Consider the following 20,832-nt stretch of genomic DNA (forward strand, 5'->3'; position numbering starts at 1 on the left):
TCTCCCTCCTCCCAAGAGGGTAATACTTCGAGTTTTTATTTTGTTTTGATTGTTTTATTTATTTATTTTTTACTGTGAGAAGAAAGTTCTTTATGAAAAGACATGCAAGATTTTCTAAGACAGAAAGACCAAACTCCTTTTTCTAGAAGGGCTCTGAATATTCAGAACTCTCACCCCATCCCTCCCAGCTAGAGACATCCCTGGGTATTAAGAGAAAAATGCTTAATAATACTGCATAAAATAATTGTGCTTTCTTGAGGGAGGTTTAAAAAAAGCATCAATAAAAAACTATGGCAAGGAAGGGAACTGGAAGAGGAAATGAGAAGACAAGCCAAAATAATTATAAGAGCACTCATTTTATTTTTTTTAAATTAGTGGGGGGTTTTGATTACATCGTTGTCACTCCTAATATCCATCTCTGATGCAAAACATTCTTTCGTAACAAAGAAAAATAGTTATGCAAAATACCAACCATATTTGAAAGCACATCTAGACTTCGGCCCCCAGAGCACATCCTCTCCGCTAAGAGCCAGGAATGGATTTTATCATGAGCCCTCCGGAATCAGGAGTGGACTTGAATGTCTTTCAGTGCATTTTCTGCTTCATGATTACGGTGCTTGCATCTGAGTCTTTGGTTCTGCTTTTTTCGCTCTATTCACAGATTTTCCTAAATTCTTAATTGTCCGTATTTTATTGTTTCTTAGGGTAAGCTAATATTCCAGGTTTCACAATGGGTAAAAGTGCTAGATCTAGAATCAAGAATAAATTCAATGAATCCTAAATTCAAAACTCTGCCTCAGACAGTAGCTGTTTATTGAAGACAAGTCAAATTGCCTCACTTGTGAACCAGGAACAATAGGATTTCGATTACAGGCCTTTTGTGAGGACTTAATGAGATAACCCATGTGGTGTTGAAGCATTCTAAAAAATGTTTTACATAATTAAAAATATTTAAAGCATTCTGTAAATGCTAGTGATGATCCCGTACAATTTGTTCTCCTATCCCCAGTGGTCCTCAAACTTTTTAAATAGGGGCTGGTTCACTGTTCCTCAGACTGTGGGAGGCCGGAATATGTAAAAGCAAAAGCTCGGACTCTGTCTCCGCCCTTCAGCCCGTTTGCCTTGGGAGGGCCCGAATAAACGGCCCGCTGTAGTTTCAGAGCCCCTCCGCCCTGTTCCTTAATCCATAAGCGCGCATTGTTCCTGATCTGGAGGGCACGTATGTTTCACTACTATAGTTTTCCGCTAGGAATATTTTGGCACATGGGAGACCTCTGGCAGGTCCGGCTGTCTGTCCCCTGAGTCTGTTGTGTCCTAGCTGGTTCCCCCAGATGACCCCCTTGTCACTGGTCCCTAACTCAGCCTCCTCACTCCCTCAGCAGCCACGCCCCGGAGGGGGCTACCTACTTAAAGTTACTCCCACCAAGTCCATTCTGTGTCAGGGTGGACTTTGTCCTCTCTCCTCCTCTTCCTTCCCTCCCCCCCTCTTTCCCCTCATCTATAAAATGGAGAATATTGGCGCTTTTTCCCTTTCCCCTTCTGGCCCACCTCCTCCTGTTCTCCTCAGCCCACCTAGAAGTGGGGTGGGGTGGGGTGGGATCCTCCCCTTGTGCCCAGAAAGGGCAGCGTGAAGGGTGGAGTTAGAAACTCGAAAGCTCATTGGCTGCTCGGACTGTCAGTCAGTGTCTGCCTACCCCCAGGCCTCTCGGCCTCCTTCCTGCGGGGTCTGGCCTGTTCTAGGCAGGACGAAGAGCTAGGCCAGGTGAGCCTGCGGCGGATGGAAGGGGGCACCCGGGAAAAGCGGGGGACCAGGGTTTCCCTTGGGGGACCAGACGCGGTGCTAGGCCCTTGGTAGGGGGCAGGAAGCCCTGCCCTCAGGAAGCTTCCACTCACACTGACTTGACCGTTCTCCCGCGGGTCGATGATTCCTTTCCGGGCTTCCATTACTGTTCTGGGCCCTGCCCGGGAAGCTCGAATGAATTTTAATGGAACCCAGGCCTAGGGAGAGAAATGTGCCGGGGTACCGGCTGCCCGCCCCGCCCATCTGGCAGGCTGGTTGGGGGAGGGGCGGAACTTTGGGGGCAGTTGGTCCTACTTTGTGGGGAACCCTATATCTTTCTTTTTTTTTTTCTTGTCCTTCTACCAAGGGAAGATACCTGGATGTTAAGAGACAGGCAGATATGGTTCTGCACCCCCCCGAAAAGTGAGGGTGCGCCCTTCTAATGCAGAAGAGCTTTGGCTGCCTCAAAAATACTATTAATGACTGAAAAATTTTACATAGCACTTTGAGGTTTAGGTATAAAACCTTTTTTAGGTAAACAGTACAAATACTCCCCGTTTTATAGATGAGGAAGCAGATTCAGAGAAATGTAAATAGCACAAGTAGTCTCAATTTTATAGATGAGGAAACAGACTTAGAGAAATATAAATGGCACAAGCATTTCCTATTTTATAGATGAGGAAGTAGAGCACAAATATTCCTCCTTTTATAGATGAGGAAACAGACCCAGAAAAATGTAGATTAGCACAAGTATTCTCAATTTTATAGATGGAGAAACAAACCCAGAGAAAGCACAAATGTTCCCCATTTTGTAGATGAGGAAAGAGACTCTGAGAAATGTAGGTAGCACAAGTATCCTCAGTTTTATAGAAAAACAGAACTAGAGAAATGTAGGTAGCCCAAATATTCCTCATTTTATAGATGGGGAAACAGACCCAGAGAAATGTAAATAGCAAAAGTATCCTCAATTTTATAATTAGGGAAATAGACTAAGAGAAATGTAAGTAACACAAATATTCCCCATTTTATAAATGAGGAAATAGACTCTGAGAAATGTAGGTAGCACAAATATCCTCAATTTTATGAATGGGGAAACAGACCTAGAGAAATATAGGTAGCACAAACATTACCCATTTTATAGATGAGGAAATAGACCCAGAAAAATGTGGATAGCACACGTATTCTCAATTTTATAGATGGAGAAACAAACCCAGAGAAAGCACAAATGTTCCCCATTTTTGTAGATGAGGAAAGAGACTGAGAAATGTAGGCAGCACAAGTATCCTCAGTTTTATGGAAAAACAGAACTAGAGAAATGTAGGTAGCCCAAATATTCCTCATTTTATAGATGGGGAAACAGACCCAGAGAAATGTAAATAGCAAAAGTATCCTCAACTTTATAATTAGGGAAATTGACTTAGAGAAATGTAAGTAACACAAACATTCCCCATTTTATAAATGAGGAAATAGACTCTGAGAAATGTAGGTAGCACAAGTATCCTCAATTTTATGAATAGGGAAACAGACCTAGAGAAATATAGGTAGCACAAACATTACCCATTTTATAGATGAGGAAACAGACCCAGAAAAATGTAGATAGCACAAGTATCCTCAATTTTATAAATGGAGAAACAGACCCAGAGAAATGTAAATAGCAAAAGTATCCTCAATTTTATAATTAGGGAAACACTTAGAGAAATGTAAATAACACCAACATTACCCATTTTATAGATGAAGAAAGAGACTCTGAAGTCAGTTGGGGAAATGAAGCTGAAGACTTTAGCGGAGTGGAAAGTGTTAAAACAACCAGGAAATTAGCGTTAGAAATAGGATGCTGATGCTTTTATTAGGTGTGTGGTCTTGGAGAGGTTAAATCATTTAATATCTCTGGGTCTGTTTCTTCATCTATAAAATGGAGAATATTTGTGCTACCTACATTTCTCAGAGTCTATTTCCTCATTTATAAAATTGAGGATATATATATGCTACTGCCATTTCTCAGGGTCTTTTTCCTCATTTATAAAATGGGGAATGTTTGTGTTACTTACATTTCTCTAAGTCTGTTAACCTAATTATAAAATTGATGATACTTGTGCTATTTACAGTTCTCTGGGTCTGTTTCCTTATCTATAAAATGAGAAATATTTATGCTACCTACATTTCTCTGGGTCTGTTTCCCCATTTATAAAATTGAGGATACTCGTGCTACCTACATTTCTTCATTTATAGCAGATGAAGAAAATGATGCTTAGGAAAATTAAGGTGGTTTTTTGGTGGTCACAGCCATTTGTGGATGGTCCCAAGTTCTTGTCAGAGTAGTTTGTTTTTTCTTTAGTTGTTCATACTCCGTTGTTTTTGGTGGTTATCAAATGCTAAGTTTCAACAGTTAACAAAGATTGTTATCGATAGGAAAATAGTATACTGGACCACCCAAGTAGCAGCTCTGATTGTGGAGAAGGGCAAAGCCTCCCATATGAAGATGATGCTCGGGACTTGAAATCATCAAGATGTTTTATATTAGTCAAAGTGTGTCCAACAGGATACTGGAGGAATTGGTTTCTTTGAGTCAACTAATCTTCGTGGTAGAAGCTACGAGGGTGTGGAAGGTGGAAAGCTGGGGTGTGTTACTAAGGAAGAAAATATTTTTCTCAGTGTGGGAATCCTGACTGACTTATCCAGAGATTCAACTCATAACACAGCCATGACAATCTTCTACTATAACCAGATTTCTGTAATTCAATATGGAAATTTTGCTGTAGTGCGCCCCATCCTTCACACTGCTGACAGACTGATCTTCCTTTTACACAATATTCCTCGAAAATCTTGATTGGATCCCCCTTGTCTGCTGAGTAAAGTTCAAATTCTTTGGCCCAGCATTCAAGGCTTTCCAAAATCTAGCACCTGACTACTTTTCCAGCCTTAATTCATATTGCACTACATCACACATTCTGTGCTCTGTTCAGACATTGTTTCCTGAACCAATCCTGCTTCTCTGACACCATTCTTTTTTCCATTCCTCCCTGATTTCTGCTTTGCCTGTTGTATTCGCATGCCATCTTTAAAGCTACCTTTTCTTGGAACCCTTCTCTGGTCTTTTGGGAGAGGATGTTTTCCTCTTGGAGTTCACATAAGATTTTGTTCTGTAACTTGATGGTGCAATTTTCAGGTATTATCTGTCTTTATAGCCTTATACACTGCTGCTTGAAACTTGGCTTATGTAAACTGTATCCCATCATTAGTAAAATGCTAGTACTTAATCAGAGTTTGAATGCTATTTACAAAGTGGAGAATGCCTTAGGTGCAGTTTATCTCAAGCCCTGTGTGTTTCAGGCAATATGACAACATTCTTTTCCCCTCCTCTTTCTGAACATAGTTTGTTCCTTTATCCAGTAATGACCAGGTTCTTCATAAGACAGATTCATACTAGGGAAGAAGCAGGAAGGAAATGAGTTTGATTAGATTAGCTGTATAAGGGTTATGGTTTTAGCAAGTAAATATTTGATTCAATTCAGTTCATCAAACATTGAACCAAGGAAAGAAGATGGGAGAGGGGTTTGATGGAGATTGAAATATATAAGTAATTTTATAAAGAAGAATTGTGGGAGATATTTTGAGGGTTAGGCAGTAAAAACCAAATCACATCTATTGAGTCCCTGCGGAAAAGTATTACAATATTGTACTGTGAAGAGTCCTAACTCCCCTAGGGGCTTAGTTGGGGAAATAAGACATAGGTACATAGAGAGATATCTAATAATATAAGGCTGCATATTATAAGTGGTAGAGACTTATAGATGGGACTGGGAGATGAAAGAAAAGGATTAAGAAAAACTTTACAAGCTCTTTCTAGGTCTGTGGGGTAGAATTTGTTTTGTTTTTCTTTTTCAATAGTGTTTTATTTTTCCAAATGCATCCATTTTTGTAAAACTTTATGTTCCAAATTTTTCTCCCTCCCTCACCTGGAGAGGAAGGGAGATCTCAAGACAGCAAGCAATTTGATATGGGTTAATTTTTTAAAACATATTTGCATATTTGTCATATTGTGCAAGACAAATCAGATCAAAAGGGAAAAGACACAAACATACAAACAACAAAAAGGTGAAAATGCTATCCTTAGATCCACATTCAGTCTCCATAGTTTTCTCTCTGAATGTAGATGATTCTCTCCATCGTAATTGCAATTCCTCTGATTCACCACATCACATAATCTTGATGCCTGGTTCTGTTTACTTCACTTAGCATCAGCTCATGTAAGTCTTTCCAAGCTTTTCTGAGACCTGCCTATTCATCATGGTTAGATCTACAATTCCAACAACAATGCATTAGTGTCCCAGTTTTCCTGCATTATGGGGTAAAATTTAGATAGGGGAGATATGGGAAGAGAGCGTCCTAGGTTGGAGAATGTACATACAAAACTTCCAGGGGAAGGAACAGATTGAGTACATCAAAGTAATAAAAGGACAAGGAGGGAAAAGATATTGTTGAGACAGAAGAGGGGCTGATTGTCAAGATCGTGTAATGTCAAACCAAAGAATCTGGATTCTGTCTTCTAAACAACCAGAGAGCACAGTGGTTAAGTTACTGGACTGGGAGTCAGGAAGATCTGAATTCAAATTCTGCATCAAGCACTTAGCTGAGTGATCTTGGGCAGATCATTTAACCTCTCTTAGCTTCAAAATGGGAATACTAATAGCACCTCCCTCACAGGGCTATTGTGAGGATCAAATGATTTAACCTATGCAAAGCACTTTGAAAAACAACACCAGTATAAATGCAAGCTACTTCTACCATTAATGATAATAATAAAGAATGGGAGGCCATAGCAGGAAAACCTAATTTCAAACCTTGCTATTTCAGCTCTGACAATTTATGTTATAATTTGAACTGGAGAAGAGGTGAAATAGGAGAGCTCATGCTTGAACACCTGGATTAGTTTAGTAATGGGAGGATTTCAATAAAAGGAAAATTGGAGTTTGAGGTTAGTAAGGAAAGGATTTCCATGTTTCTTCAGTTAGAATTCATACACTTTGTGGGTTATTATTTTTTTAAAGAAACCTAAGGAACCATGTACAAATAATGAGCACATAAACCCACAGAATGTTAGAGCTGGGTGGGATCTTAAAGATCAACTACATCTTCCATTTTACAGAGAGGGAAAATGAGACTTGGTGAGGTGAAATGACTTGCCCAGAGTCAGATCTAGGTAGTGCTATAACTGGAGAGGGAGTTAGAATATCTTTGCTCATGCTGCTAATTGCCACACTCTTCCCTCTGTCCCTGTCATTAGCAAATCTCTCTTTCTTTGAAGATCAAATTTATTATCCAGTCTAGATTCTGGTGGTACTTACCTACCAGCTCCCAGTTCATTCTCTCGTCTTTCTTAATGACTTCAGTACTACGGGCTTATGGCTTTCCATCCCAGTCGAGCTCCTACCTTCTTGCTAGAGGACATGAATTTGCATGCTGATATTCCCTCAAATACTATAACTTCTCAGGAAATAAGCTTTCTCTTACTCAGACAACTCCAATGGCTCTCTTTTCTCCAAGATAAAGCTTTTCTTTCATTTTCAGCTCCTAGGACGCAATTCTGGACTTCACAGCCAATCTCTCCTTTCTATTTCTCACACATGAGACTCATTCATCTCCCATCTCAGTCTACATTGACTATACCACTTTTTCTTGACTCCCTTCATGACTCAACTCAAGGCTTACCTGAATGAAGTACTACTTCCTGATCCCCCAGACACTTCATATTCCCCCCATTGCCTTGTATTGGTTTTGTGCTTTTTATGCTTATGTGCACATTTTCTCCCCTTTTGGAATGTAAGTTCCTTGAGGGCAAGCAATGTTTTGATCTTGCCAGTACCTGGTGCATATTTAGTGTTTAATAAAAGTTCGTTGATTGATTGATTCTCTAGTGTGCTTTCCACTGTGGTACTGCTGCTTGTTTTAGAAGTGTTGAGAAAATGTTTATTGATTGAAAGAACAAATGAATGAATTGCTCACCCTGGGCCAGAGATAAAAGGAGGGTGGGAACAGGATTCAAGTTTCTTCCTTTTTGAGAGAAATGACCTTAGCCGTTTTTCTCTCAGTTCCCTCATTTGTCCAACTTGTCTCAAACAGTGTCCCAATTCTCTTCCCTCTCTTCATCCCCTCATTCTTTATCTCTCTCTCCAGCCCTCCAGTATATGGGTGCTATGCATGTCTGAGTCCTTGGGTCACTTCTCTATTAGGCCTTGTGTATCTCATTGTGTACTGGGGCCAAGGAGAAACCAATTTTCCTACTTCTGTGGAACTGCTGAAACTGAAGATATTCTCTCTGGAGGGCAGGATTGGTGTTGTTTTGTGCTAGTTATTTTGGAGTTTTCCCTCTGTTGAACAAATTAGGTGTTTAGCCTGTTTCCCTGAAAGCCATTTGCTCCCTGTTTGGGGTCTGAGGTATTCTCTTCAAGTCTAACTCCTGTTCCTTAGTGTCTTCAGAAGCAAGGCGGGCTCTGTGGTGTTCTGTCCCTAAGTCTCATTTCTTTGTGAGAAGGGCGTTTGAATAGCACAGAGGAGATACTGGAGAGGTAGTCCTTTGGGAAGCATTTGGTTTTTCATTTTCTGACCTCCCGCCATAAAGGTTGTGACCTTCTCTCTTTCTCTCCTCTCCCCAGGACAGATCTCTTAAGACTAGAATTCCAATTTTCCTGTACTCCTAGGACTTTATACAGGAGCTCTGACTCAGTGCCTCATGGGGAGCAAACCTCAGAGCAATAAGGAGGTATGTGGTAAGGGTAGTTGAGTCTTCATTCATTGCTGTTCTCTTTTACCCCGCAAATCCAACCAGTGAGCCAGGCTCTTTCCATTGGAGAGCTCTGCCCTGATTAAGAATCCCAGAGACTCCTCAGAAAAACCTGGCTTATTTTTCTCCCAGTTTTGAACTATGCCTTTACCAGTGGTCTTCTTGCTAACAATTCTGTTTTTATTTCCCTTTGTTAGACCAGCATGTGGCCCAAAGGCTTTGGGGTGAAGCTGGAAACTATCACCCCATTTCTGGGGAAGTATCGTCCTTTTGTGGGACGCTGCTGCCAGACCTGTACTCCTAAAAGCTGGGTAAGAGTTTCGCAGGGTCACAGGTAGTAGGATGCTCTGGAAAAGGGCTGAGATGGGAATTGGAAACATAATAAGGTACGAGAGGCAGGAACAATTGGTTGCTTCTAGGAATTGGAAAACTAAATATTTTTTCATGTTGACATTCCTATTTCTCACCCTTCATGGAGCTATAATGAATCTGACCACACAAGAATTTTATGGGCCAGAGGGACAGTGGTTGAGAGTTAGGGGGCAGGGGGAGCAGACTGGAGTTTATAAAATCAGAGCTAATATTGGCAGCCAAAACTCCAAGAAGGTAGGAAGGGAACAGGCATTTATTAAAGGCCTACACCATGTCAGACACTGTTAAGCACTTTATAAATAGTATCTCATTTGATCAGTACAACAGCCCTGGAAGGTAGGTGGTATTATTATCACAACTTGATAGTAGAGGAACCCAAGATGAGCACAGGTTCCATGGCTTTGCCCAAGGTCACCCAGCTGTGTGAGGATGGATTCAGACTTGGGGGTTCTCGGCTCACCGGGCACATGGCTGCCTGTAGGCAAGAAGAAAGAGGAGCACTGAATAGTCACGAGAGACACAGGCTAGATATCGGCAGTGATCTGTCTGTGCCGAACATAACACCTGCCACGTGCAGATCCATAATACACAACCACCTGTTTCCAAACACGGGCATTTCCAGACAGACCTCTCTGGGACGGGAGGGAGACAAGGTGCTGAAAAGAGGCTGAATTGTAACCCAGCTTTGGTAGGTGGAGGTAGGATAGAAGGCATTTCTGTCTGGAGGCCTTGCTGCTCTAATACCCTGCCCCATTTTGGTGTCCCTAGGAGTCCCTTTTCCACAAAAACATTGCTGCCTTGGGCTTTCACAATGTGATCTTGGTGACTGAAGAGAATACCAGGTAATGTGTTAAAGGTCCAGGGACCATGGAGCCTCATGAAGGTTCAAGGCCCAGACGAATAATCTGTGGGTTGGGAAAGTTAGGTTTTCCTGCCTGAGCTTCTCATTCAGTCAATTAACAAATACTTATTAGTTTTCTACTTTGTACAAAGCATTATAGTAAATTCTAGAAATACAAATACAAAAGCCTGCTTATGTTCTGCTGGTAAAAAGGTGAACACTTGTTGAAAGATAAATATGTATATATAAAAGTACACAGAATAAATAGGCTACAGTTTTGGGGGTGGGAGAGCAACAGCTGGGAACTGAATTGGGGAACTAGGGATTTTAAAAGGTGGAAAACATTGCAGGCATGGGCTGCAGATAGCTTATGCAAAGACTTGGAGGTGGGAGAGAAAATGAACATATAGCATTTTGATATTATCAGCATGGAAAAATAGGTTTTAGCCAAATGGTAAATATTATTAAATTACAAACAGAAAACACTAAGAGAACCTCTGACGTTTCTTGAGCATTTGAGGAATATAGTCAGAATGAGGAATAACAATGCTGTGATTTCTCATGTATAATCAGCATCATATGCTTGACTTCTCAAAGAATGAAAGAGGGAAAGAGAGAATTTGGCAAATATTATAATTTTTTGCATGTTATTGAGAAAGTGAATGTTATCATTTTTAACATATTATTGGGAAATAAAAGTATACTTGAAAATAAAAAAGGAATAGTAATGCTATGTAAAGGCAAGGCTGGACAGGAAGAGACAAGATGCAGGGAAATTAGGAAGTTATTACAGTAGTCCAGGGAAGAGATAATAAAAGCTTGAAACTAGTGTTGCAGTTGTCTAAGTAGAGAATGGCAGATTCATTGGAGAGAGGTACGCAATAGGTAAAGAGAGAGTGGAGGGAAGGCTGACTCCAAGAGGTCAAATTTAGAAGCTTAGAAGGACGATGAGGTCCTCAACAAGAAATGGAGGTTTAGGAGGAAAAGATAATAGGTTTGGTCTGAGCTGCTTCTGGGACCTCCCAGTGGAGATGTTGAGGCGGCTTTTAGAAATGTAGGAGCTCAGGAGAAAGGGGAGCTGACGGTCAGGTTGGGAAGATCTACGTGAAGGTGATAGTCCCATCCATGGAGACTGGCTGAGGAGGAGAGAAGGCAGCTCAGCACAGACCCCTCTGCAGGCAGCAGGGGATGACACTGAGAAGGATCAGGTAGATACAGGAAGAGAGCCATGGCAGCTCTGTGCCTGAAAGACCAAGGGGGGAAGGCCCAGCCACATGTCCAGAAGGCCGAGGGATGGGCCCTAACGGATAATTGACGGCCTTGGGGAGAGCAGTTTCTCTTCCGAGGCTGGGGAAGATTGCAAGGACCTGAGAAGTGAGGTGAGCAGAGGTGAAAGCAGTGGATGTGGACATGGGGAGGGGGTCCAGAGGGAGGGAGAGCAAGGTTAACATGAGAGTCGGGGCAGGTTGTTTCAGGGAAATAATGGATAGACCAAAAATAAGGGCTCTTCTCCCTTCATAGATGGGATGCTCCACTCCCACAGCCTCAGTGGAAAGCAGTGATTGTCATTGATAAAGTGACGGTTTGTGGGAACCTGACCTGAGTCTTGTGAGGGTGGGAGTGGGTGGTGTGTTCGGGTTTATGTAATCTCCTCTAGTGTTTCCTGCCACCCTAATGCAGAGCTTGTGGGGGGGGGGGGGGGGCTCCCTCCAGGTATCGAGGGTGGTTGGTGCGAAGGCTGTGCTACTTCCTATGTGCCATGGACTGGAAGATCGCTCCCACCCCAGACGCCTGGGAGACGGTTTTGGGCAGCAAGTGGTGAGAACGGTTCTTGGCCCTGCCCCGGGGTGGGTGCAGCGCGAAGCAATGATTTCTCACACTGTGGTGCTGCTCGGCTCCCTTCCCCCTCTAACCTAATGCTGGAGTCATCCTCATTTTTAAAAGTGGGAGAAAGGCAGGCACCAAACAGATACCCTCTGTGGTCACAGATCCTAAGGAGAAATTACGCTGGCTTATTGTTGGGCAATATTCCTAATATTCCAGTGAAACTCAGGTGGAGGTTGTAACATTAAGAGGGAGGACACTAAGCCCAAAGTCAGAAATTCAGAGCTCTGTTCTGGGTCTGCCCTTCTGTCCTCTCCTTCCCCAATCTCTCTTGATTGCCTTTGGATAATGAAGGCTCTGATGTGGACCCTTTCCTTCTGTCCAGGGAAGGTTGGGATCTCTCCGCCCTCCATATGGGCTCACCCAAGCCAGAGGGTTTCTGCTGCCTTTCTTTCCCACAGATGTTGACCCCCAGCTCTTTTCCTAGGATACAAGAAATCCTCTCCGGGAGGGCCCCTGGGGGACCAGGTGAAGGCCCCAAGCCCAGTTCTTTGAGGAGGGATGTGCAACATATGTCGGGCCAGATCCAGGCCTCAATCTACCCTTTTTTGCTCAGGTAAAGCCCCTGCCCTGAGATTGAACAGAGAGCCTAAGGGCTATGAGAATAACCCACTAGGCTGTGTTTTTTGAGCCATTTGCTCAAAACTGAATCAAACCAAACTTCCCTCTCTTGTGAGGAAAAATAATGGGAGTAGAAGCTGTTTAACTCAATAGCATGTGAGCCCTAAGTAACCAGAAATATGACTTTCTGGGTTCTCCTAAGCAGGGAGAGAGGGCTGGCCTCAGAGCACTAAACCTCAGTCCATTCCTGGTTCTACTGCTCACTAGCTGTAGCATGGTGGGAAAATCCCATTGCCTCTGAGAGCCTCAGTTGCCTCATCTGTCAATGCAGGTAAAAATACTTGCATTTTCTGTAGCACAGAGTGATGGTGAGAACAATCTCTTGTAAACTGTAAAAAGGCTTATGTAAGTGTGAGCTGAGCTTATTCAGCTAGAGCAGGAGTTGGCAACCTATAGCACTGCTGCTGCCAGCCCCCTTCCCTCCCACCACCGCTGGCTGAGAAAGGGCTCGAGATACAGCAGTTCTAACTTATGGATGCTATGCCCTTTACTCAGAAGAGCTGTCCTGTCATCCCTGCTGCTTGAATTTGTACACAGCAGCAAATAAGGGGACAGAGAGGCTAAAAACTGGGGCTGCCTCCCGCTTTGTGTCTGAAGAAAGAGGTTCTTCATGTGTCTGAGAGAGCCGGAGCTCTCTGCAGTAGGGTTTTTAATGTTTTGGTGCCATACTCTCCTGTGAAGTGAAGAGGGGAAGGGGAATGAGAACATCCGGGTTCTTTGGGATGCTGGTCTGCAGGAGGCCTTCCATTCATTGTTCCTCCATCACCATCTGACCTTTCCTGCTTGTCATCCTCACATTTCCACTCCTTTGTCTTCTCACTCCCACTAGGATCTTCAACTGGGTTCTGCTCAAATTTTTAAACTGCATCTTCCTAAATGTGCAGCTTCACCAGGGTCAGCTGGCTATGGTCCGTCAGGCTGCACAGGCGGTAAATATTCTTGCTGAACACCTGTACCCCCACCCTAAGCTTTCTCTGGGAACTTTCAACTCACATCTTTTTCCCCTAGGGAAGCTCCCCTTGGGAGCTCTTGTTCTTCCCTGCATTTTGTGGGGGGGCAGTAGGGGAAACTTTTACTTTTTAATAGAGGTCATTTTTTGTGTAAAAATTTGGAAAACTGAGCTTGCTAGCTTAGGGAGACCTCCTGGCCTACTTCTTGCTTCCCCTCGGAGGCTACTGGGTTCCTTCCTCTAGGATTACTGTGGCTGTGAAGAAGGCAGAGTGGCCAACTCCCAACGGTTGGCATCCTCTTTATTCCTGTAAATAACCTCTTTCTCTCTGTTACAGAAGGATACGCCGCTCATCTTTCTCTCCACCCACAAATCATGTTTGGATGGCCTCCTGCTTCCCTTCCTGTTGCTTTCTCAAGGTCTCGGGGTTCTGCGAGTGGCCTGGGAACCCCAGTCTTACTCCCCGGCTTTCAGGTGGATACCTTGCTCTCCCTCTCCTCTGTCCTCTGGTGGATGAAAGAATACTCAGAGGAGTTTGTGGTCTCAGGATTCTGGAGGATCACCTAGGGAGGGGATGTGCGTACTTCTGGGGACCAAGAGGGGAATTGGAGTCCAAAGATATCTTAGAAACATCCCTGGAGGCATTTTAGTGTCTGATTTTTGGGGGGAGGAGAATGAGGCACTTGGGGTTAAGTGACTTGCCCAGCGTCACACAGCTAGGACCGTTAAGTGACTGATGCCAGATTTGAAGTCAAGTCCTGACTTCAGGGCTGGTGCTCTACCCAGTGAGCCATCTATCTAGCTGCTCTGAATATTTTCTAAACGTTTTAGTAAATTAGCTAGAACCATGACCCAGGATCTGAACCTGTGCGCCTGGAACTAGACCTCATAACATAAGAACGAAACACGTCTTTTTACATGTGGACCTGAGCCTTATTGCTTGTGAGGTGCTCTAAACTGATACAAGAAAGGAAGGAAGGACTTCCATATGGAAAATTACTCTCCTGTCTATTAATTCCTTCTGACCCCTATCACAAATTTGCTGCAGAAACTAGAAATCCCATCTCTCCATCCACAGAAGGTGTCCACGTGGAGGCTTGTTTTCTCTAGGCTCCAAGGGTCTGAGCCCTGCTGTTTCTGGTACTGAGGACTTGAGGAGAGGAGACCTAGTCAGGAGGCTGGGTTTATTCTTTGGGAAATCTAGAGAGTATTAAGCCACAAGTCATCGTGGGCACGAGCCGGCCGACCTCCTCCCCAGCCACTCCTGCCCCCTTTCTTCAGGGGTTTCTCTGCATAGCTTCTCTCCATTGTCCCTAGGGCTTTGCTGAGACACCTCGGTGGCCTCTTCATGCCCCCAGAAGCTAACCTCTTCCTGGACAACCCCAAAGGGATCCTCTCCAGGGCCGTTCTCAGCGCCGTAAGTGCCCAGTGGGGGGATAACCTGGAGGTGGGGGTGACTGAGCTCAGAGAGCTGAGTGATCATTGAGCCCCCAATTCTGCAGGCTGTAGAGCAGCTCCTGGCCAGCAAGCAGCCCCTGCTCATTTTCTTGGAAGACCGTCCTGGGGCTGTGGGACCCCGCCTGTCTTCCCACGGGCAGGCCTGGCTGGGGCTGGTGCTGCAGGCCTTCCGAGAAGGCGCCATCCCTGACGCGGCCCTAGTGCCCGTGGGCATTGGCTATGATCTGGCCCCCGATGTACAGCACACAGGACTTCGGGTGAGAACTCCCTTTGCCACCTCCAGCTTCCTCTTTTCCCCAACCTGACCATCCTCTGAATCCCTAAGGAGTAGAGAGGGAACAGCTAGGTGTGGGAATAAATTCCTATCTTCTGACCAGGAAGAACAGAGATGAACAAAGGGACCTTGCTACCCAGTCCATGGCAGGTCACATCTTGTAGAGGACGGAGCGATGGTGACAAGGGGTGTCTGAGGCCCCGTTTCCTAGCGTGGCAGTGCCAGTCTTCCCTCTGTGATACGCTTAGTCAGGGATGATTTATACCCTACTTTTGCCTCTCTGTTTAGGCCTCTTCTTCTTCCCTGGGACTGTGGTGGGGGGCTCTGGCTGTGTTTCGAGGTTTGCGAGGTCGTCGGGGATGTGCTCGAATAGACTTTGCCCAGCCCTTCTCCCTGCAGGTATGGCGCCTGGGGGAAGGTAAGAGACCTAGAGATTCAGAACAAATCTTGGACCTGAGGTGGGGCACCTTGGGAGTGGAGAGGGCCTTCGTCCAATCCTGGGTACTCTGGGTGTCTTGTCAGGGGCACTGACCAAAGAACTTGCAGCTCCTCTCGTGAGCGTGTGAGTTTTGAAACTTTGTGGAGAGTTCACTGCTCACAATTCACCTACATGTGAAGTGCTGGGTCCCTTGGTGAGAGGCACATTAGGGTTTATCTGACCATGTGCCCTGGGCAGGAATACTCGATCAATACTTGGAGTCGAGGGAGGAGCAGAGGACAGTCTCTAGAGCAGCTCCTGTTGCAAACTGTGCTTGGACATTGGTAAGTGATGGGTATATTGGTTTCATCTTGGGGGGGCACAACAGATGCCCCCCCTTCCTTAATGCTTCCAGTGGTTCCTTAGCTCTTTTTGAAGGTGTTGTTGTGGGGGAGTGAAGGTAGCAAAGATTGGAAAGGGACTCCCCAGGATTCCCGCTTTCCTTCAAACTATCTGTCCTTGACCAAGGTTAGTGATTTCCAATATTAGGGCCTGAGATTTGCCTGTGATTTAGACTTCTAGGGCTGGAAAGGGCCTGAATGTTATTCCTCCAGAGGTCATCGTTCTGGCCTTGGGCAGGACGATCTTCCACCATCACGGGGTGGGGGGGGGATAAGAGCCTGACCTGCAGTAGTAAACTCCCACTGTGCCTCTGTGGCAGGTCTGTTCTTCCCGATTGTGAGAAACAACAAGAGTGGACCCCAATGTCTGGGCCTCTCATGGCCCTGGAGGAAGAGGACCAGCTTCTTGTGAGCAGGCTGAGCCGCCATGTTTTGAGTGGTAAGGGAATCCAGGGCGTCAGGAAGAAACAAGCTCTGACTTGGGGGTTGTTCGTGGGCAATGCTTCGCCCTTTGGGAATGGCACAGACGTTCTAGATGTTTGCTCCCTCCCTCCCTCCCTCATCCTTGGGCCTGCAGGGCAGTGAGATCAGAGTCTTTACTGGTGGTAGCTCCCAGTTTTTTGAGGGAGACGGCATGCAAATCATTATGCGCACGTGCACCCCTGTGAACGCTCATTACCCAGCCCTGTTCTGGTGCTTGCTGGGTGGAGGTGGGAAGCATCAGTTCTTCTCTGGTTGGGGTTGGGCATCAAGATGGATGTGCGGGGCACGAGGAAAGCTCCCGCTGCTGCAGCCGGCCCAGTGTTCAGGTGTGTGGCACACACCCCGTATAGACTGTCTGGGGTGAGAAAAGAGGAGGATCGGGGGGGCCTGGAGTTGCTGGGAAATGAACGTGGGTAGAGGTGAGCCTCCCGCGAAAGACCCCGGTGAACGTTTGCTCACAGTGTTAACTGAAGTGAAAGGTGATTCTAGATGGAAGAAAAACAGCTCGGGTTCCTGACTTCAGGCCCATCTTTGGCCATCGTGATTTGGGAGCGCAGACAGTCCTTCTGCACCCAGACGTCTTTTACAAAGCTTAGGGCCGCTGGGAGGACGGGGCAACCAGTCAGAGTGGAGTGGGGACAGCGAGGTCCCTTTGCAGAGTTATGCTGGAGGTTCTAGAGCTTAGAACATGGTTGGGAGCCATGCTGGCCTTCCCCTGGGAAATGCACAGAGGCGGGGGGAGAGTGAGCTTCCCCCTCCCCACTGCCTCCCCCCTCTCTTCTCTGCCTGCAGCCAGCATCGCCTGCTCGGCCGTGATGGCCACGGCAGTGATGGCCGCTCTTCTCTTGCATCGGCATCGCGAGGTAGAGCTCATGTTGGGGGGGTGATGTTTGCCTCTTGCTCAGGCACCTGGAGTGCGGCCCCTGCCCTGGGTCCGGGCGACCTCGGTCCTTCCCCATCCCCCACTCCTACAGTCCGCTCTCTCCCCCAGGGAGTGTTCCTCTCCAGGCTCCTGGAAAACTTCTCCTGGCTCACGGAGGAGACCTTGCTTCGGGGCTTCGATGTGGGTTTCTCAGGGCAGCTGCAGGACCTGGTGATGCACGGGCTGTGCCTGCTGCACAGCAGCCTCTCCTTGTGGCTCCTGCCCCAGGGGGATGTCCTGGTGCTGCCCAGGACCGGCCCCACGCTCACTCAGCTGGCCCACCACAGCGCCGCCCTGCTGCCCGTCTTCCTCTGTGAGGCCGTGGGCGGTAAGTCTGGCACTGGGCTGGGAAGGGAGAGAGGCAAAGTTCACCTGCCTTGGCCGGTCTCGGGGCCCCCTCTGCCTCCGTCTCCCGGTGGGTGCCCCGGAGCCCTGCTCTGTAATGCTGCCTTCTCCTCCCTGGCCAGCCTGCGCAGTCCGAGCCCTCCTGGCCGGACGAGTGCCCCCAGAGGGGCCCTGGGAGCTGCAGGGCGTGGAGCTGCTGAGCCAGCGGGAGCTTCATCGCCAGACCCTGCTGCTGCTGCACCTGCTTCCCCAGGACCTCCTCCTGCTGCAGGTCAGGCCGGCGGGGTGCGGGCCCGGCCCAGGGCCACGGCTCGCACCGCCTGGAGGCAGCTGCCCTCTCTCCCTCTCTCCGCAGCCCTGCCAGTCGTCCTACTTTTACTGCCAGGAGGTCCTGGACCGGCTCATTCAGTGCGGGCTCCTCGTAGCTGAGGAGGTAAAGACGCCGAGCGTGGCCTGACCCCGCCCCCCTCTGCCCTGCCCGCCCGGCTCTGGCTCGTCCTTCCATCCGCTGTGTGACCTCCTCCCCTGGGACGGGCCTGCTGCCCCGAGCAGCCCCCTCTAAAGGGTCTTCTTCACAAGCCAGACTCTTGGCTGGGTGTTCTCCTCACTGCTTTCTGAACGGGAAAGGGAGGGAGGGGTAAAGCCCAGCTCCCACCCCCAGGCCCCGGGCACGCGGCTGACCTGTGACACGGGGAATTGGCGCTTCGGAGAGAAGATGCTCTGGCGGTCAATGGAAGACTTCAGTGACAGCGACAGTGACTACGAGGACGGCACTGATAGTCGCTGCTTCAAGGTACGGGAGGCCCCAGCGGGGCGGCGAGGCTGGCACGCGGCTTGGGCGTCGCGGGGGACTCACGCCTCTCCCCCTCCCCAGCTCAGCCAGCAGCTGCGCTGCCCCGACTTCTTCCTCTTCCTCTGCCGCTTGCTCAGCCCCCTGCTCACGGCCTTCGCTCGGGCCGCAGCCTTCCTCCACCAGGGAAAACTGCCGGACACAGGTCAGGCCGCCCCGCTGCCTTCGGGCCCCCAGGGCTCCCAGCTCACCTCCCCGTGCCTTCCCTCTCCCACATCTCCCCGCGTCCTCCATGTGTCCTCCCGTGACCGGAGGCCGATCTCCCCCTCCCGGGTTGGGCAGACATGAGGACAGAGGCCGTGAGGGAGGGTGTGGAGGAGGGACCTTGGGCCCTAGCTCGGCTCTGGGACGAGACCGCTGCACTTCTCCTGTGTCCGGGCTGGCTTTTTCTAGGTTGGAGTCAGGAGGCCTGATTTCAAGTCCTCACTTTGCCTCTTACTGGCAATGGGAACTTGGTCAAGTGGCTTGACTTCTCTGGATATCCATCAGTCAGCAAACATTGGTTAAGTGACGTGCCGGGAACTGGGCACAAAGTAGAGCAAAAATATGGTTTCAGCCCTCAAAGAGCTCTGTTCCCATGGGGTGAACAGCCTGTAAACAACTAGACGCCTGTGGGCTGAAGCCCTCGTCACAGGGAGGCTCCCGGGGCTGGGGCAGGGCTGCCCGGCCTGGAAAAGGCCTCTTGAAGGAGGTAGGATTTGAGCTGAGTCTTAAGGTCGGTTTGATTCAGCGGAGCCAAGCCAGCCTGGGCACCGACAGCCTTCTCTGAGGCCCCTTTCGGCTCGGGAGCTTCCTGCTGGGCTAGGCTGCTCTTGCCTTGGAAAGGCCCCCCACCTGGGGATTGCCCTCTGTCCACAGAGTTGGGTTACACACAGCAGCTGCACCAGTTCCTGCTGAAGAAGGCCCAAGAAGATGGTTCCTTTGGTGAGTCCCGAGGAGCGGATTGTCCCTCTCCTCTCTTTCCCCCTTCCCAAAAGGAGGCTCCTGCTTCCTTCAGTGCTGGGATTTCCAGGCTCACTTTCCTGGGTGACTGCTGTCACCTCTTGGTCACTGGAAGAATAGCACGAGGAGGGGAGCTCTGCCCCTCCCCTCTAGCCTTGCAGTCTTCCCAGAATCCTGAGTCTTACCCCCTCTCCCCCCGGGCCCACACCTGGAGCTCTGTGGAGCAGCAGGCTGGCTCAGGGAAGAGCTGTAGTTCCCAGCCCACGGTTAGGGTCCAGAGGTCTCCTGGGTCCCAGCATCTCCCCATCCTCTGAGCTGTTTCTTTTTCTTTCCCTTCTAGAAAGTACTGATCTGAGCCAGGCTCATAGTGCTGTGATGACCTTCAAAGATTTGGGGGTGAGTAGAGATGGATCTCTCCCCTCCCTAACTTCCCTATTCCTTTCCCCAATAGGCGTTATATTTAACCTCTCCAGAAAATCTAGTTTAATTGAAACTCCTGGTTTTTTTTGTTTGTTTGTTTGTTTGTTTGTTTTGTTTTCCTACTGGTGGCTGACAAGGACTTTGGATTTTACCCAAAGGCAAAACAGAATACAGTATAGTATTGATGTGTGCTGGGACCTCAGAGAGGATTGGAGTGGGGAAAACTCCAGTACAACTTCATTTGTCACCACCTTGGACTTCTGCTTATTATTTCCCCTTACAGACCTTACTGTAGGCTTCTTGGTTATGTCCGCTGTACCCTAACCTTTCTAGGTCACTTTGGGTTTGAGCTATGGACAGCCATCTTCCAAAGCCATCTTCTTACCCTTAGGTGCTGAAGGAACAGCCTGGTTCCACGGGCTCCACCCTCCATTTGTCTCCAACCTTCACTACCCAGGAAAATCAGGAAAAACTAGAGAATTTCATCCGTCAGTTCATTTGTGGCTAGGAGCCCCTACTACGAGGAGGAACGGGGACATCCTGTCCTGTCCCAGCCCAGCAAGAAGCAGTTTCCAGTCCTGGAGCAAGGAAGCTCAAGATGGGAAGAATGACTAATAGTTGAGATTGTAATAGGTTATCACATATTTAATGGAATATAAAGAGCCCCTTAGCTTTGATTTTGAGGTGTTTCTTTGTCGTCTCCTCAAACTCTCTCTCCAGATGTTTACCACCAGCTGTGTTTAGATAAAGATGGATGTAGAGCTCAGCCTTTCATTCAGCATGTTCTTTCAGTGTTACATAAACTGTGAAGTCCTTCCCCTTCCTCTCCTCTCTGCTGAGATCAATCCTAACAGGCCAGAGCTTCCAGGCTAAGCCAACCCAGGCAGGGAAATAGCCCCCATCTAGGGCTGAAGGGAGACAGAGGGGTAGAAGCCAGGGCTGCCCTCTCTGAAGCAGTTACTGCTGCCCACGGGCAGCGTGGTGTGCGAAGCAGGTGGGATTTGAAGTCAGGAGACGTGGGAAAGAATCTTGCCTTGGCCACCTCTGAGTTGGGCCCCCAGTAAGCATGTCGGTTCTTGGAGGTTTTTTAT

The 20,832-nt window shown here is 47.6% G+C and overlaps 1 protein-coding gene across 5 annotated transcripts; it reads left to right on the top strand.

The window, feature by feature from the left end:
* Window positions 1–1,674: 1,674 nt before the first annotated feature.
* GPAT2 (glycerol-3-phosphate acyltransferase 2, mitochondrial) lies at window positions 1,675–20,412 on the top strand. Of its 5 annotated transcripts, none has more exons than XM_074287611.1 (22): window positions 1,675–1,762; window positions 8,434–8,540; window positions 8,759–8,872; window positions 9,702–9,775; window positions 11,488–11,592; window positions 12,086–12,214; window positions 13,109–13,208; window positions 13,566–13,702; window positions 14,546–14,645; window positions 14,731–14,943; window positions 15,249–15,359; window positions 15,637–15,722; window positions 16,100–16,218; window positions 17,055–17,125; window positions 17,254–17,512; window positions 17,652–17,800; window positions 17,885–17,962; window positions 18,191–18,322; window positions 18,404–18,524; window positions 19,238–19,303; window positions 19,662–19,717; window positions 20,133–20,412. In XM_074287611.1, exons 2-22 carry the CDS (start codon window positions 8,511–8,513, stop codon window positions 20,247–20,249), a joined length of 2,367 nt encoding a protein of 788 aa, XP_074143712.1. In that variant the 5' UTR covers window positions 1,675–1,762; window positions 8,434–8,510; the 3' UTR covers window positions 20,250–20,412. The 5 variants fall into 5 exon arrangements, 4 of the variants coding, with proteins under 4 accessions (XP_074143712.1, XP_074143714.1, XP_074143713.1 ...); XM_074287612.1 differs by having other exon boundaries at window positions 1,761–1,851; XM_074287610.1 differs by having other exon boundaries at window positions 1,762–1,851; window positions 11,488–11,589; window positions 12,074–12,214.
* The last annotated feature ends 420 nt before the right edge of the window (window positions 20,413–20,832 follow it).

Source organism: Sminthopsis crassicaudata, chromosome 2, assembly GCF_048593235.1.
Source record: "Sminthopsis crassicaudata isolate SCR6 chromosome 2, ASM4859323v1, whole genome shotgun sequence".
In the NCBI taxonomy this organism is placed as follows: domain Eukaryota; kingdom Metazoa; phylum Chordata; class Mammalia; order Dasyuromorphia; family Dasyuridae; genus Sminthopsis; species Sminthopsis crassicaudata.